The sequence below is a fragment of the Syzygium oleosum genome, unplaced genomic scaffold, assembly GCF_021117445.2.
Source record: "Syzygium oleosum isolate NSW1041296 unplaced genomic scaffold, Sole_v2.1 Sole_v2.05, whole genome shotgun sequence".
NCBI lineage: Eukaryota > Viridiplantae > Streptophyta > Magnoliopsida > Myrtales > Myrtaceae > Syzygium > Syzygium oleosum.
In genome coordinates, this window is record NW_026607489.1 from 2,252,885 (window position 1) to 2,269,949 (window position 17,065).

Consider the following 17,065-nt stretch of genomic DNA (forward strand, 5'->3'; position numbering starts at 1 on the left):
TGTTGATTTTGAAAATGTTGCAATATAACATGGAAGTTAACCAGATCTTGCAATTAAATCAATGCGAAATTACTAGAGAAATAAACGAAGAACAATAAAAAACACTAAAAATTTATGTGATTCAATCCGAGTGTCGATATCTACTCCACACAGAGAGTCAGCAACAAATAATTCACTAATAATTGGAAAATCACATAATTACAACCGCTCACATGCTCGAGTGTTTCCCAAACCTAGATTAAGCCCAAAGCAAACCCACAAGTATGATCTCACAATCTCTCACAGAGAACTCATTTAGAAAACTCACAGAGAGAAAATTGAATACTCCTCTTGTTTATCTTGCTATATCTGATATCAGCGTAGGATATCTTATTATTTCTATCCTAAATAGGAAACCCGTTTAAGGAAATCTACTCAAACTAAAAAACTCGATCAAACTAGGGACATATCTCAACAAAAATTACCAAGACATTACCCAGTGCAATGCACAAAACGAAGCACACTTTAAAAAAAAGTCTGATGATCTTGTTGTTCTAAAAAACCAAATAATTTGTTTGAAAAAAACGAATACATTCGATGTCTAAATTTCACTATGTTCAAAAGGAAGTGTGCATAAGTCAATCAACAAAATTTGCAACTGTATTTGATCATTATTGTAAACCAAGTTAATAAAAAAAGGGAAAATGACACAAACAATCCCTGAACTTTGACTCAATGTGTAATTTGATCCCTGAACTTTTAATTTGTTCAATATAGTCCGTGAACTTTAACCCAATGTTCAATATGGTCCCTGAACTTTTAATTTTTTCAATGTGGTCCCTGAACTTTTGGCACATGTTCAATATAGTCCCTAAACTTTATAAAAATATTCAATATAGTCCTTCCATTAATTCAAGTTCAGGGGCTATATTGTACATTTTCATATAGTTCAGGGACTATATTGAACATTTACTAAAAGTTTAGGGACCAAGTTGAACAAATTGAAAGTTCAGGGACCACATTGAACATTAAGTTAAAGTTTAGGGACTATATTGAACAAATTAAAAGTTTAGGGACTAAATTGCATATTGAGCCAAAGTTCAGGGACTGTTTGTGTCATTATCCCCTAAAAAAAATCATACCATCTTTCATTTTTTAAAACGTGCTTAAATTATCGTTTCATAAAACCCCTCATACATATAGTGCTACGGTACAAAAAGACTCGTGATTAATCATATAATTTCATTTTTTTGTTTGCAATATCAAAAAGTAAATTGTAAATGTTAATGGAGTAGTATTTGTCATAAAACACCCTAAATGATCACGAAAATGAATAGTTTTATGATAAAATTCATCATTAAGCATCATAAATGGTCGAACTTAGGTGAGGCAAAAATATAAAAAATATTATAAGATAAAAACATAATGCGACTTTTTCATTGTGCGAAACATAAAGAGAGCAATATGTCAAAGTGCAAAGATGAAAATAGCCTTTTTACTGTTCAAATCCTCTTCAAGATATATATACATTTAATAATTAGCAAAGTAGTGGCATAAGTTTAGGTAAAAAGTAAGAATGAAGTACTAGGTTTAAGAAAAGTCAAAAACTTAGAAAATCACTCCAAGAGGCCGAGTCACCTATATTCATAGTCCATTCATATTAATATATATACAAATTGAATTACTTTACTTTGTCCACCCTTTTAGGGTAAGCTTTTCTCACCTTTACATGGAAAATTGACAATTTCCACGGCTAAAGTTCATGCTGTTTTATAAATTAGAGAATCAAAATGAATGAGGAATTAAGATTATCATTAGATCACCATCAAATGGAGACCGATATCTTCAAAACTACAATGATTGCGAGACGGGTGTCGAATAAGTCAGTGATTGATAATCCAAACTATACAAGTATTATGAACTACCCTTGCTAGAACCGAAACATTTCCGGACCAAAATTAGATTTAAGAAAATTATGATAAATAATTTAATATTGTATTTCACATTGCTCTGCACTAATTGCACGATTTATCAATCGAGAAAATTACCCAATTAGTTCTAAACATATTATATCGATGTCAATTCGGGAAAATTGTCCAAAAAGTCATAAATCTATTGCACTTTTGCCAATTCGATCATAAATATTTCGATTTTGTCAATTGAGTCCTAAACATTTTCTCCTTTTGTCAATTAAGTCTATCCAGCCAATTTTGGCTGGAAATTTCTACCATGGATACTGAACATCCTACGTGACACCGCCGGCGCTATGCCAGCATTGACATGGCTAATTTTTAATGATATTTTTTTGAAATTTTATTTATTTATTTTTTTAAATTTCTTTTCTTTTTCTTCTTTTCTTTTCTTTTACTTTTTACAAACCTTTGGTTGGCAAAGTTGTTGGCCAACCATTGCCAGCCATAGGCAGCTGGGCTTGCTAGCCACGGGCGAGGGCGTCAAGACTTTGCTGGCCATAGCCAAGGGGCTCACAGCCCTCGCCCAGACCAGGCAAGAGCATAGCGGCCCTCGCCGGCCAATAGGCGATCTGTGTGGTAGGACTTCGACTCTCTCTCTCTCTCTCTCTCTTCTTTTCCATTTATGTTAGTATAATCCAAATGCGAGATCAATTGCCTGCTTTTGCCGGCGATCCTTAGTTTTGATATGCTCCTTCCCCTTTTGGCCAACGAGGGCTACGATGCCCTCGCAAGGTCTGGTTGACCTCGCCGGCCATAGGCGAGGGCCGTGAGCCCCACGCCTATGGCCAAAAAGGGCATCGTGGCTCTCGCCTGGATCTGGGTGAGGGCCCGATGCCCTCGCTTGTGGCCGCCGAGGACCGCAACGTCCTTGCCTAGCCACTTATGGTCGACAATGGTCGGCCGGTGACCTCGTTGGCCAAAGGTTTATAAAAAAACAAAGATAAGAAAAGAAAAAGAAAAGAAAAAAATAAAATAAAATATTAGAAAAAATATTAGAATATTATTGAAATTTATCCACGTCGGCACCGACATCCACGTCAGCAATTTCTGGTTAATTTTGGTTGAATGGACTCAATTGGCAAAATTAAAATGTTTATGACTGACTTGGTAAAAGTGCAATAAGTTTAAGACTTTTTGGACAATTTGTCTTTCAATTGAGTCCTAAACTTTTCAATTCTACCAATTTAGTCTTAAATCTTTACGAGAAATTCTAATGTAGTTCTTCCACTCAATTTTCATTAGAAATAGCTGACGTTGCAGTCCTATCATCGCCGACCGCCTTATGTGGCACACTGCGACGTTACCAATTTTTCGACCAAAATTGACCGAAAAAACTACATTAATTTCACACAAAAGTTTAGGACTAAATTAGCAAAACTGAAAGTTTAGAACATAATTGACATCCGTACAATAGATTTAGAATTGATTAGACAATTACCCAATTAGCAATCAGACTTAGGGGATTTACTATTATAATACTTTACTTAAGTGATAACTCTTCTTTTCATCAATAAATACCGCAAAACATTTTGGAAAAAGATTGAGGGAAGTGATGATTATAACAAACTCATAAATATTACTACAAAACCTTGTAAAATGAGCAAATTGACACCCATAGCGAAGCGCGGAGTTTTTAATAGTATTTGTTACCGGGAAAATTACCAAAAAAATAATTCTAAGGAAATGGATCTCGGGTGTCTCTCTAATTTGGATTTGGTCGTTTTTTGTTCCAAGGAGAGATTCTTCGTTGGATTTTGGGGTGAATGTGGGCAGATTGGACTCGTCAACGAGAAGCCTTACACTGAACATTGACTAATTAAAACATGCATGCCTCGAAGAAAAGAACGTGATAGGAAGGATGAATTCAGAGAAGGATCAGAGACAGTAAACCAGACAAAAGTTTATTCTTCATCAGTGTCCTAAACAAAGCTAAGAGTTGGCAAGTAAAGCATCGACATTCCCCTAGGACAGGTCATGCCATGCAGGGAAAACCGAAGAAGACATGCAAAAATCAAACCCTAACCCACTTTAATTTATAAAACCCCTCGTCCTCTGATGGTTCCATCTCTTAAAGTGCATGGGTAAGTGTGCCTGGGTTGGGTCTCAACCACTCTCTGATCACTTGGTTATAAGCACAAACACAAGAACCACGGTACTACTGACTGTTCTTCTGTTGTTCCATCTCTCTGCCATGACATGATCATCACCATCAGGTTCGCTGGAATCTGAGCGACTGTAGGGTCGTACGGTGTTTCATGTCTTTCAAGAAGGCCCTACTTAACTGGCCGTACGTGAAGTGTCATCAAAAGAAGGGCAGAGGAACCAAGGAGAAAAGGCAGAAGACGACCCAATTTCGGGGGAAAATGAAGAGAGTGGAGACATGTTTGCTTTTTCATTGTTTTCAAGGAGATAACACAGAGTAGTAGTGAAATGAAAGCAAATGACTCTGTGAATGTTTATAGTGTGATTTACATTGAAAATTCGAGGACATCGACACATTTTGCGCATCACTTGGGAAAAGAGCACCAAAAGGCCACATTGCATTATTTATCAAAATGATGTTCTTTTGCTCGGTATCAAAATGATATTGACATCGTATATATTTGACAGACGTTGTCTTAGCTGAGAGACATATGAAGATTGCCCTAACTGTGTTTCACAATATAGGAGAAACTCTACAAGGAAAAGAGTAGACCTTTCATGTCAAGGATAATTATAAAGGTTAATATCACGAAAAATTCTAAACTAGTACATGTATGATAAATTTACCAAAAACTAATTTTTTAACCACCGAAAATCCCAAACTGGAATACCTGTGATAAATTTACTCAAAACAAATTTTTTGACTACCAAAAACCCCAAACTGGTATATTTGTAACAAATTTACAATCGGTTGATTTTTGATAAATTGGATTAATACCACGAAATATTACAAATTGGTACACCTGTCACAAACGGGGGTAAAAACTCAAACCGGTACACTTATCAACTGTCACGTGTCATTTAACTCAGCAATTTGATTATAAAATTTATTAGAAACTAATGGAGGGTAAATTTGTCACTGGTGTATTGGTTTAGGATTTTTTATGGTTAAAAAACTAGTTTGGGTAAATTTGTCACATGTGTACGAGTTTAGGGTTTTTTGTAGTATTAACCCTTATTATAAAAAAAAGTTCTAAACCTATTGCACTTTTACTAATTCAGTCTTAAACTTTCAATTTGGCCAAATTTTTGTTGTTGTGAATTTGACCAATTTATTCATAAACCTTTCGACAATTTGCCAAGATAATATATTCACCAATTATGGTTGAAAATCACTGATATGAGCACACGGCTGACTTACGTGGTATGGCCAGCATTGGCATTGACAATTTTAGTAATATTTTAAAATTTTCTTTTCTTTTCTTTCTTTTTATTTTCCTTCTTCCTCTGCCAGTCACCGAGCCTCCGATTGGCCACAAGCGAGGTGGGCGAGGCTCGCCTTCGCAAAGGCAAGGTCACCTCGCCAGGATCTAGCAAGGGTCGGCCTCAAGTGAGGCTCGCCCTTGCCAGATTCGGCGAGGTCAAGCCATGCCAAAGGTTGGCCCTCGCTAGCCTCGAGTGACCTTGCTCCTATAAGGGCAGCGAGGTCAGCCCTCACCAGATCCGACAAGGTTGAGCCTTGCCAAAGGTCGCCCCTCACTATCCTTGGGTGACCTCGCCCCTACAAGGGTGGCGAGGTTAGCCCTCACCGGCCTCACCCATGGCTGGTCACCGACCATCGCGGCAACCCAACGACCGGCAAAAGAAGAAGGGAAAAGAAAGAAAGAAAGAAAAGAGAAGGATAAAAGGAAAACAAAAAATTATAGAAAAATTCAAAAAAACATTAAAATTTGCAAAAATTGTTCACATCAGTGCCGACCGTGTCACATAGAATAGCTAACGTCTACGTCAGCAATTTTTAGCCAAAATTAGCCAGATAGACTATATTGGCCAATTGTTAAAATGTTTAAGACTAAATTGACCAAATTGAAAGGTTTATGACTGAATTGGTACAAGTGCAGTAAGTTTATGACTTTTTTCGGTAATTTTCTTATTCATACCCTAATGAGCTCTTTTTGGTTCAAATACCTAGTGATTTTCACTTCATTCAGAGGCTGAATGATTGAGCTCGATAGTCTTTTGTTCTCATTCATGTAGGACTTCAATTTCTCAAGAATGGATTGCATTTATAATGGAAAGGACCCACACGGGGACCAGTTCATTCGTGGCCGGATTTATTGAATCATCTGTTCAAGTTGGAGAAAGAGACCCTAATGAGCTCTATTTGGGACAAATACCTAGTGACTTTCACTTCACTCATAGGCTGACTGATTGAGCTCGATAGTCTTTTGTTCTCATTCATGCAGGACTTGAAATTTCTCAAGAATAATTTCCACCTCTAATGGAAAGGACCCACACGGAGACCAGTTCATATTGTGGTTGGATTTATTGAATCATAAGTTCAAGATGGAGAGAGCGAGAGAGAGAGAGAGAGAGAGGGAATTTCAGAATGGCCACTGAGGCTAGGGTCTGGCCATTTTTGGATTGATCTCATGCAAGTAAAGCTGCCTCGACCAAAAGAAGAAAATGACAACTCCGATTTTTCCTTTTTACAAAGAAAAATCCTGCCCGGAGGGCCATTGCTGCAACTTATACCTTTGAACATCGTTTCCCTTTATTTGGGACTATTTCAAGGACATAATGATTTCGGTTGTTAAACCATGTCTACACCAAGTTGTTGGCTCCTCGACATCAAATTTTTCTTCCATTATTCAGCTTATGAGATGATGGTTAACTTCTCTTTCATGGAAATAATAGATCACTTTGGATTGGAAAGTAATAATGTGAAAGTGGATGCAAACCATCATGTCTTGCTGTTTTTTTGAATTCATTCTCGTGTGGCTGACGCTTGAACCCAAAATTCTCTCAGTTTCCCTTGTCGTTTATTGAAAATTCTGTGCTGCTGCTGCTGATGATGATGGCCTCTCTTCCTTCTTCAAGCTAGTCTCATTCTGTGTTTTCTTCTTGCTTGGACCACAGAAGAACAGACTTTGCTTATAATGGGCCCATAAGCAAAATCAAAGTACTATATATATATATGTGTGTGTGTGTGTGTGTGTGTGTGTGTGTGTGTGTGTGTGTGTGTGTGTGTGTTTGTGTGTGTGTGTGTGTATGTATTCATGCATATATCATGTCCTCCTGTTGCTTTGATTCTAGTGTTGTCATGGAGAATATTTTTTTATTCTGGTTATTTGTCATGCTCATTAGTAGAGGAGAGGTTATTGAATGCAGCCATGACACATGTGAACCGAGCAAGTATAAGCTCTTGCATAAAGCGAGTCTGGCAAAAGATTTACCGAATTCAATGGTCCATACCCATTTGAGTACATATATGTAACTTTCATATATGCTCTAATTTTCGCATCACTGTGAGAAAACCTTATATCTTAAATGTTATTTTCTTTTTTGTTCTCTCTCTTTTCTAACCCCCTCCTAGAAAATTGACAATCTAGATTCCATGGGCGAGCTTGTGAAAGGCTTTTCTCGCCTATTCATCAAGTCAAGGATCTGTTTGATCTATGTTAAGACTGCAGGAAGAAATGCGTTAGTCTATCATTTCCTCGTGGATTGATCTGCTGGGGAAAAGAACAAGAACAAAGGGTTCAAACAGACAGGCAGATAAGAACACACATGATTTCCTGGAGAGAGAGAATCATACGAAGATGGGTCGATACCAAAAGTCCAAACCTGCAAAAGAGCATTATGGCACTTAGGACTTGAAAAGGTTAAAAAACACAAAAAAATTTGCAGACCATGTGCAGTCAGGGAGAGATGGATGGTGTGGTCAAGGATAAAATGGTTGAAACATGGATTGGAGTTTTATGTGGCGGTAAAGACACTCGTGGAATCTTTCGCCAGAGATTTTCAATTATGGGGCTCACACTCATATAATTCGTACTAATCATTCTTTTTTGAAAAGCCTACATTCCTTATTCACACCCTTAGATTGATAAATACATACTTTGGAGAGTATCGTACACACGTTTCATGTATTAATTATATAACTTTGTGGGTTTTCAAATTGCTAACCATCTATGCTTTTACCAGGGACATTACCAAAAAAAATTTGTAAACTTATTGCACTTATACCAATTCATTCATAAATTTTTCAATTTGGTCAATTTAGTCCTAAAAATTTTAACGATTTGACAATTTAGTTCTTCTGGCCAATTTTAACTGGAAATCGTTGACGTGAACGCTAGTAATCCTACGTGGTACAACCGGTACTAACCTGAGTAATTTTTTCAATATTATATTCTTTTTTTTAATTTTTTATATTTTATTTGGGTCTCGCTTTTTTCACTCCCACAGTAACTAAACCACTATATATCACAATGTTTTGACAATATTAACCTTTGTAGATCCCATTGTCCTCGTTTTTCCTTCTCTCCCTTCCCTCTTAATTCTAATCATGGTTCAAGTCTTGGTGGCATCTGTAAAACAAATAAAGGAACACTCTTTTGCCTCTGTCACTTATTATTCAGGCCTCGTCGCACTCATCAGTTTTTGAATCTTTAACTTGAGTTTGATACCCAAAAGTATAATAGACCTAAAGGCTCTTGCATTGAACTTCTTAGCGGCAATAAGAACACGAAGATCTGAATAATTGACGCAATAGTGCCACCTCATCGCATAAGGGCTTGGACTTAAGGATCGAGGTTGCTATCACCTCTTCAGCCCTTACAATCGCGATTGATGGCAACTTAGCAACCGAGATTGGTCGGCGCAGAACTAGGAGAGACCATGGGGGTGAGGAGGGGCAAATCCTCGCCGGTTTTGAGGATGGGATTGTCATTCTTGAAGGTGGCATTTTTAGTTTGTGTAAAGACCTTAGTGAGAGCATGGGCGAATTCGAGCCATAGATCTGGAGGCTAGTAGGTGATGGCGAATTGGCGATGATGGTGATAATAAGGACCAAGAAGACGGAGACAAAGAAGCAAACATTACTAATGAGCTTGATGAGGATATGGGTGAGGGCTTCAACTCCTGGATTTGAATATTTAATGGGTGGTTTTTCTTGTCTTCATGATCGATTGATTGAAGAGTTTGATGCTAAATGGGACAACGAATAACACAGAGAGCGAAAGGGATGAAATGAAGGTGGAGAGTGAAGAGATGTGAGATGGGTTTTTTACCTATAGTTGAACTTTGAGTTAAAGAAATGGAGATGGAAGAGGACTAATTGGGTGAGGAGGAGGTTTGCAAATCTGGGCTTCAACTCTATGAGTTGCTTGTGTCGGTGATAGATTTTTTTTTTGGTGTCGATGACAAACTTTGAGGTGTCAAAAAATTGTCTATTATTGGCATGGGAGGGGGTGTTTTAGAAAGAGAGATATCAGAGAAATAAATGAGAAAAAGAAAGTGACACAATGAGAAAAGAGAAAGAAGGAAAGCAACTAAAGAATGCTTAAAAAAGATAGGACCCACCAAAGTTAATATTGTCAAAACATTGCGATAGGAAGTGTTTTAGCCATAGAGGAAGTAGAAAAAATGCGACCATTTTATTTTCTTTTTTCTCCTCCTTCCTCCATCAATTGCCGGACCTCGACGTCGGCGACCAGCCACAGGCAACAACTAGCGAGGGCCAACCTCACTAGCCTTGGGTGACGCTCGCCCTCGTTGCGAGGGTTGACCTTGCCAGCTTCGCGCGAGGCCCGAGGTTGAAGCTAGGATTTAGCAAGAACCTTGCCAACCTCGAGTGAGGCTCACTTCGCTAAATCCGATGAGGTTGAGCCTCGCCCGAAGGTGGAGGCCGGCAAGGTTGGCCCTCTCTGATCATCGACTATGGCCAGTCGCCAACCATTGCCAAGGCTTGGTGAGCGACAAAGGAAGAAGAAAAAAAAAATAAGAGAAAGAGAAAAGAAAAAAGATAATAAAAATATAAAAATGCATTAAAAATACAAAAAAAATTATAAATTTTGTCCACATCAGCGCCAACCGCTTTAGTGCTGGCTATGCCATATAAGACAGCCGACGTTTAAAGAGATTTTTGGCTAAAATTGGTCAAAATGACTAAATTGACAAATTGTCAAAATGTTTAAGACTAAATTGGTCAAATTAAAAAGTTTAGGACTGAATTAGCCCAAGTACAATGATTTTAAGCTTTTTTGGTAATTGCCCTATTTTTGTCCTACCTTGTACATGAGGAGAATGTTGAGCATTTCCTATTGGTTGTTCATAGTTATCTTCATTTTAGACCCGCTAGAGATGGCATTGGTCTCTATGGCCTCCGATGGATGCTAATGCTTGTCCTCTTTAATGAACTTGATACGACCAAAATTTAGCTTGTTTGACAATGTTTGCAAGCTTGAATGAACCATTAAAAGCGCCATACCTTTTTTTATGTTTCATGTTTCTATCTCTTGTTGGATTTTGGTCGAGTTTGAATGAATTCTAGTTGGAGTAATGTCTTGTTTTGGCTAGTACACACTACAATTGCACAATGGCACTTGCAAGTGTACCAAAAGGTAAGGGAGTTCTTCACTTTTCTTTTCTCCAAAAAGGGGACAACCCATAATGCGCATATCAACCCATGTTAGTCTAATGCACGAAAGTAATGTCAGCAATCGAATTTTGGTGACCTTGTATGAAAGTCACATGATTTGACATTTCATTATCAGCTTATAGAACCGAGTTCATGAACCTATTGCTCCAAAGCCTTCTAAAACAGCTTCCAATATGCCTTAAATTTTTTTTTTCTTGTTTAACGCTTGAATAAGGTACTAACTAAAAGCGTATCATGGAGTCGGCGATCCAGTCAGCTCACCCAAGCCCCCAAAAAGACAGAAGAAAAGCTGGGCGAGTTCGGGCAAAGGTCTCAAACGGAAAAAAAAACCCGTGCTTGCCCCGTGCCACGGCACGGTCCTCTCAAAAAATACCGGCCCAACCCGACACGGCAACATAGGCAGGAGCAAATCCACCCGACCCGACCCGCCCAACGACGACCTCCTAATTTGAGCCCAAGGTGGAGACGATTCCATCTGGGCCCCCAATTTAGAGCCCAAAAGCGCAACGCTTTCCCGTCGTCCAAAGCCGAACCAGAGATCGGCCCAAGCTGCAGGCCCAACACCCAGTGGCATTTTGCGTAAATAGAGAAGATCTGGAGGACCCGTTCTGGAACTCGAAAGTTGCGGCAAATCATCGGCCGGTCGCCCCGATTCATCTTTGCTCCGTTCTGCTGTTCTCAACTCGATCTCGCTCTCGCTCTCGCTCTCCATCTCGCCTCCGCCTCCTCCGCCGCCTCCGCCTCCGCCTCCGCCGCTTCTTCAATTCCTCGCTGGGTGCTTCGCAGAGGGAAGCGGGAGAGCATGACGGTGTTCCACTTCTTCAACTGCGCGATCCTCACCTTCGGCCCTCACGCCGTCTACTACTCCGCCACTCCCCTGTAAGTCGTCGCTCATCCCGATCCGCTCCCCGAAGCTCGATCGCCTGTCGTTCGATTGCCCCTGGGCGGTGTTTCTCGCGTGCTTGCTACCCCTAGTCGCGCGTGTTGATTGCTCTTGTTGTCTGAATTCCGTTCCCGTGATTGGGAACGAAAGCATGTTGATTGATGGCTTTCGTTCGTCTCGGTAATTGCTCATCGATGGCTAGTTGATTTGTGATCGGATGCGACTGGGAAAGCGTCGGTGATAGTGATGGCATGAAGGATTGGGTTCCTGTTACTTGTTTTGGTAGTGCTGAAACTGACTTAATCGCGAAGAGGAGATATTGATGGGCTCGAAAGATAATTGCTTTATTATGAAAGAAGGAAAGTTCGAGAGAGTGGCATTCGGTCGGTGATTTAGCTAAGTTCCAGTTCTTGTTGTTTGATCAGGGTTTTTGCTCTCTTTTTTCTTCTTTCTGGATGAGTAAGTTACCATTTTTATTGCAAACACTCATTGTGGGGAGACTAGACCTGCCTCAAGCCCATATGCTCAAGATCATGAGCTGTGACTCCGCTTGGAAATGTTAGTATCACGATCGGCTTATGAATGGACTATGTCATACCACAAAAGAAAGACTTTAGAAGGAAATTTTCCACTGAGAACAAAGCCGAAGGTGCAAGTTAGAGATGCGTTATTCCTAAAACTCTCATGTTTGTGCTTAACAGTATACGCAACCAATTTTAGCCACTCTATCAATGGGTGGTTGGATCTGAGAATGGATTATCTCATAGCTACCTCTCCAGATGAGGTAAATGCAGCTATTTCCAAGCAAATTTTAACAAAAAATCCTTAAGTCTGCACCCTTCAGAGGTCTTTATCCATTCAAATTTAGCTGACCAATCTCCTGGATCCTTTCAACAAGACAGAGCTGAAGCATTTCTTTCCAAAACTGAGAACAGAAGCTGCACTTTAATGATGAGTGAGCTCGACTCCATTAGAGAGCTTGCACAACAACTGAGCGAACCATTTACAAGATTGGACCATCTTCCAATCCTATCAAATGTAGGCATATTGGGAATGACACAGAATTTAGGCATATTAAGAGAAAACCATGTATGCCTATGCCATTCAAACTTATATTCCTATTTCAAACATTGTATTAAGCAACAGAAGAAGTTGATAAACACAGAAGTTGAGGCAGTGCAAAGAATTTTATCATCAAGAGAAGAATCTGCAATGAGCATACCACAGAATGCAGCTGTTATGGCCAACATATCGGGATTGAGCATCAGGACCATCTCCAATCAAAACCTTAAATAACAGCAGATGCCTTTGAGCCAAGATGCTGAGCAGCATCATAGACTATTCTCCATATGTAAATCTCCAAGATTCCATGAGGGTGCTAATTATCAGACCACAAAAGAAGTAGATTGACCATTTCCAACCGGCAACAACATACTTAACAAAAGGTTTACTGATAGCACACACTTTGAGCAGCTTTCTCCTAGGAAAGGTAAAATTAGAGCACAATTAAGACATCAAATACTAGCTTTTGCTAAGTTGATAACCACAAAGCTTGGCTATGCAAAGAGATCTAGATTTTAACAAGAAGCTCCACAAGCATTTTAAATGGAAGCAATGTTCAAGTTGTTTGATGATGATTAGCTGTGAAATAGCAGAGTTTATTGTAATTTTCAAAAAGTTTTAGTAAATCCTTCAGGTACTCTAGAGTGATGAGAGAAAAGAATTGGAACTTGCATACTTTGAGTTTAAAGTATGATATTTGGTTGATGTACCTCAGGAGCCACTGGAGAGAACAGTTTGGTACGTCCTTCTAGTGTGTTCTATAGTTGATAGGTTCTTTTATTCTTCTTCAGATTTTGCCGCTTTCTGCATGTATGTAGTTGTAGTTGAAGTATGTGCTTTGTGGGGAGGCTTATATTTCAGAATGATCGAAAGACTGTTCATATGTATTAAAGGAATAAGTGTGTGTTAAGTCATGACTTCAATTGACGTTTGCACTAACAAGTTTTTGTGCAGATCTGAGTATGATACACTGGGAACCTCTGTCAAAGCTGCTCTTGTATACCTTGGGACCGCTTTAGTTAAGGTTGATCCAACAACAGATTATACTTGAGATTTAAGTTTTCAATCTTCTATGATGTCCTAATTACATGAAGGTTTCCTTTTATCTAATAACCCACAGCTGGTTTGCCTAGCAACTTTTCTCAAAGTATCAGAAAATGAGAGCTTTGATCCTTACCAGGTATCCTTTTGCACTCTCATCTCAGTTCTCGCTCAATTGGATTTTTTGTTTGCACATTTAATTTGGGTTAACGTTTGGATATTACTTTGATTGAATCCCTCATATTTCATATTACTGAAACTGTGCATTGCCCTGGTATCACTGAACCCATGACTTTGCTTTCTCGCAATGCTTCTTCTGATATTCATTTGGTTTGGTTTTTTTAACTGAGAGCTGCTGTACTCTACCCCGAACCCCTTTTGTGATATACATGATTATTTACTATTTAGGCTTAGATTTGGGTGGAGGGTGTTATTCCTTTAGCAATTGAATAGAAAAGGACATTGATTCAGAGAGTCATGTTACTATGCTTTTTAATGTGACATTTACTGGCCAAATTCATTCTAAATCTGTCATGCTTATTTTCAGGAATTGCTGAAAGCTCTGATTGGTTTTATAGATGTAGCAGGGCTCTACTTTGCCTTAACACAGCTGACTCATAGGAATATTTCACAAAACCATAAGTTCCAAGCCGTAGGCCTCGGTATGTGAAGCATTCATCAACTCAAGTTATATGTAACTGGTTTCTTTTTGTTTATGGAAAGATAATGTGCATTCCATAGCTATCCATAGCTATATCTTGATCCTCCAGCCCGATCAGTTTATAGCAGGAGTAGATGATTTAAACAAGGTTCTCTCTTGACTGTTTGTAGGATGGGCTTTTGCCGATTCTGTCTTACATAGGCTGGCACCCCTTTGGGTTGGTGCCCGGGGATTGGAGTTTACTTGGGATTACATCCTGCAAGGTCTTGAAGCCAATGCTAACCTGGTATGTGTTCTTTGTCATCATCTTCCCTCCCCAGGTTACTCTGGAAGTTTTTAGATGGCCGATGTCTGCCATTAAAGGGTTTGGATACAATATAAGAAAAATGGCCGTGAGACTTGAAAGCTTCATGGAGAAGAATAGAAGTCTGATCTATTTATTTCCAATTTATTAGTTCATTTTCCTGATTTACTGAATGCAGGTTTTTAGTATATCCCTGGCTGCATTGGGATCATTGATGTGGCTCCGAAAGAACAAACCTAAGACTCTGATCCCCATAATATATGCATGTGCTGGGATTGTTGCGACCATGCCATCTATCACAAGGTGTGCTTTTTTATCCTTTTGTTGGCGACCTTAGAGTATTGTTATTGCCTGCATGATCTTAGATTATTGTTTAGGTGTCGACTTTCCTTTAGAATAATGACAAAAGACTGTAGCATACGGTTTTTTCCCCTTTTTGCTAGAATACAGTTGTGGACTTCTCATGTGGTCTTTAGCATTAATTAACTGGTATTCTTGGTGTCGTGGCCTTCGTGTCCAATAAGTCTTTCATTTGATCTTGGCAAGTGTGTCCCTCTTTATTATTTTGGATCCCCTGAATAAAAAGAACATAGTTGAGTCCCTCTATTACAAGTCTTCGTCAAATTTCTTAATTTTCGAGTCATTTCCTCTCGTTTTCGGGCTAAACTGAGGTCTTTGCAGCTATTTGAGGCGAGGATTGGGGTGGCACTTACCTAAGGTTGTAGGATTTGAATTGTTCACCTCGTTGGCAATGGCCTTCATCAGTTGGCAACTGTTTTCTGCTTGTCAGAGACCCTCCGCATGAGGGATAGGATGCAGAGTTTGAGCTAACTCGTCCATTCCCAGTGGCTTGTCCTTCATTGAAGGCACATGGCTCTGATTTTGGTACTTCACGATTATCTTTGTATGATGACTTTAGGAAGAGTATTTTTCCAGCAGGTTGAGATAGACACTTTTTGACATTTGTTAACTCCGACAAGATATTCCTGCATGTAGCAACACTAAAACCAATTTGAGGACTTAGTGAAGATTTTGTGATTATGTGGACATGTTGGCTCTTCTAATAATCCTTCCACCGTCATGTCTGTTGTCTGCAACAGTGGACTCAGGGGTTATACTTATTGGTAACAGTTGATCTTGGCCAAAGGTCTGAGAGAGGTATGGCGTTATTACATCATATTCATAGCATGAAGCCAAGTGGGTAATGCTGCTTTCTGTTCTGATCGAATTGTTAGCTATTGACTCTGGTAACGCTGGGTATATGCCGAATTCAATGTAAAGAGCTACCGACTACCTCTTTAGATAATCCGGACCCCGATTCAAAGAGTGGAGCCAAAGCAGCATGGCACAAAGCACTAAAACTAACTAGGAATTATAATTAGACAGCAGTCTATAAAGCGTCACATTATATAATTGACTTGAGTTTGTAACATAAACCAAATGAAAGAAGCGTGGGTAGCAATCCTAGTGATTGAAAGATTTTGTACCTAAAAAAAGTGATGGGTTGCCGGCCAAATCCCACAACTTGCCACGATTTTTTATTCCACAACTGTTACTACATTAGTATAAGGCATGAAATTGTCCTTTCAATAGAAAAGCTGCTCTTGGTCTAGTGGTTTATGAGGATTTATTTGCACAGTGAAGTCCATTGTTCAAATTGAGGTGCGGTATAGTCTCTTTCAATTTTCGGAAAGAGTCCTGCTTGACTTGTTTGTTCGCAGCTAAGCAGTTTTTTTACCTTTACGTAGGATAAATCGTTTTAGGGTCAATTTCAAATTGGAACCAAGCCGGTCTTAAGCTGGTTCTTGGTTCTTGGAAGTTGGAACCAAGAAGAACCAAGAACCGGGCCGGTAGAGATGACAACTTTCAGAGAGATTTATCTACTCTTTCTACTCCAAACTCTAGTAGATAATTTACTACTTGTTGAATGATCCTAATCTCTAGGACCTAATTATTAGGAATATTCCATTATGATTTTTAGGTCCTAATTATTAGGAAACAGCTATAAATAATTAGTTAGGAATTGATTTCTTGGTGTCCTTTAATTTGTGGATTATAGTTGTATTTTTCAGGTTTGTTCTTTCCTAGTTTGTATTTAAAATAGTTCTATAAATAACTTGGTCATCGTGGTACAAAGAAGAAATAAAATTATCACAATTCTTTTCTCTAAATTCTACATGGTATCAGGACAGGATGTCAACTTTTTCCAAGCCCCATTTGCCTCCCCAATTAAATATGTTCACGCTTAGTACTAGACAAAAATACCAGACAAAGCGTGAGGGGGAGTGATAGAATATTTAAATATTAAACCATGATTTCATTTGATAGCTTAAATTGTTAGAATAATGGGTAGTGGTAGGGGTGTGCAACCGGATCGGGTTTACCCGGGAACCGGACCGGCCCACCCGGAAAACAGGTCCGGTTGAAGTCAACTTTTCAGATTTCCTGCTTATTGTTTGAGCCATTGTTCCTTCATACTGATTATCTATTTTGTTTTACTCTTGCTATGATGTGAGAAAAGTTAAGATAGATAAGAAAAGATTATTGAAGCTGGAGTTTTGATTATGGGTATTTG

At 39.0% G+C, this 17,065-nt stretch overlaps 1 protein-coding gene across 1 annotated transcript; it reads left to right on the forward strand.

Annotated features, from left to right (window-relative positions):
* The first annotated feature begins 11,158 nt into the window (after positions 1 to 11,158).
* Positions 11,159 to 15,537, forward strand: LOC115680894 (uncharacterized). The gene is made up of 7 exons (XM_030604735.2): positions 11,159 to 11,418; positions 13,439 to 13,508; positions 13,605 to 13,664; positions 14,073 to 14,187; positions 14,357 to 14,472; positions 14,669 to 14,793; positions 15,172 to 15,537. The coding sequence occupies exons 1-7, from the start codon at positions 11,342 to 11,344 to the stop codon at positions 15,293 to 15,295; spliced, it is 687 nt and encodes a 228-aa protein (XP_030460595.1). The 5' UTR covers positions 11,159 to 11,341; the 3' UTR covers positions 15,296 to 15,537.
* The last annotated feature ends 1,528 nt before the right edge of the window (positions 15,538 to 17,065 follow it).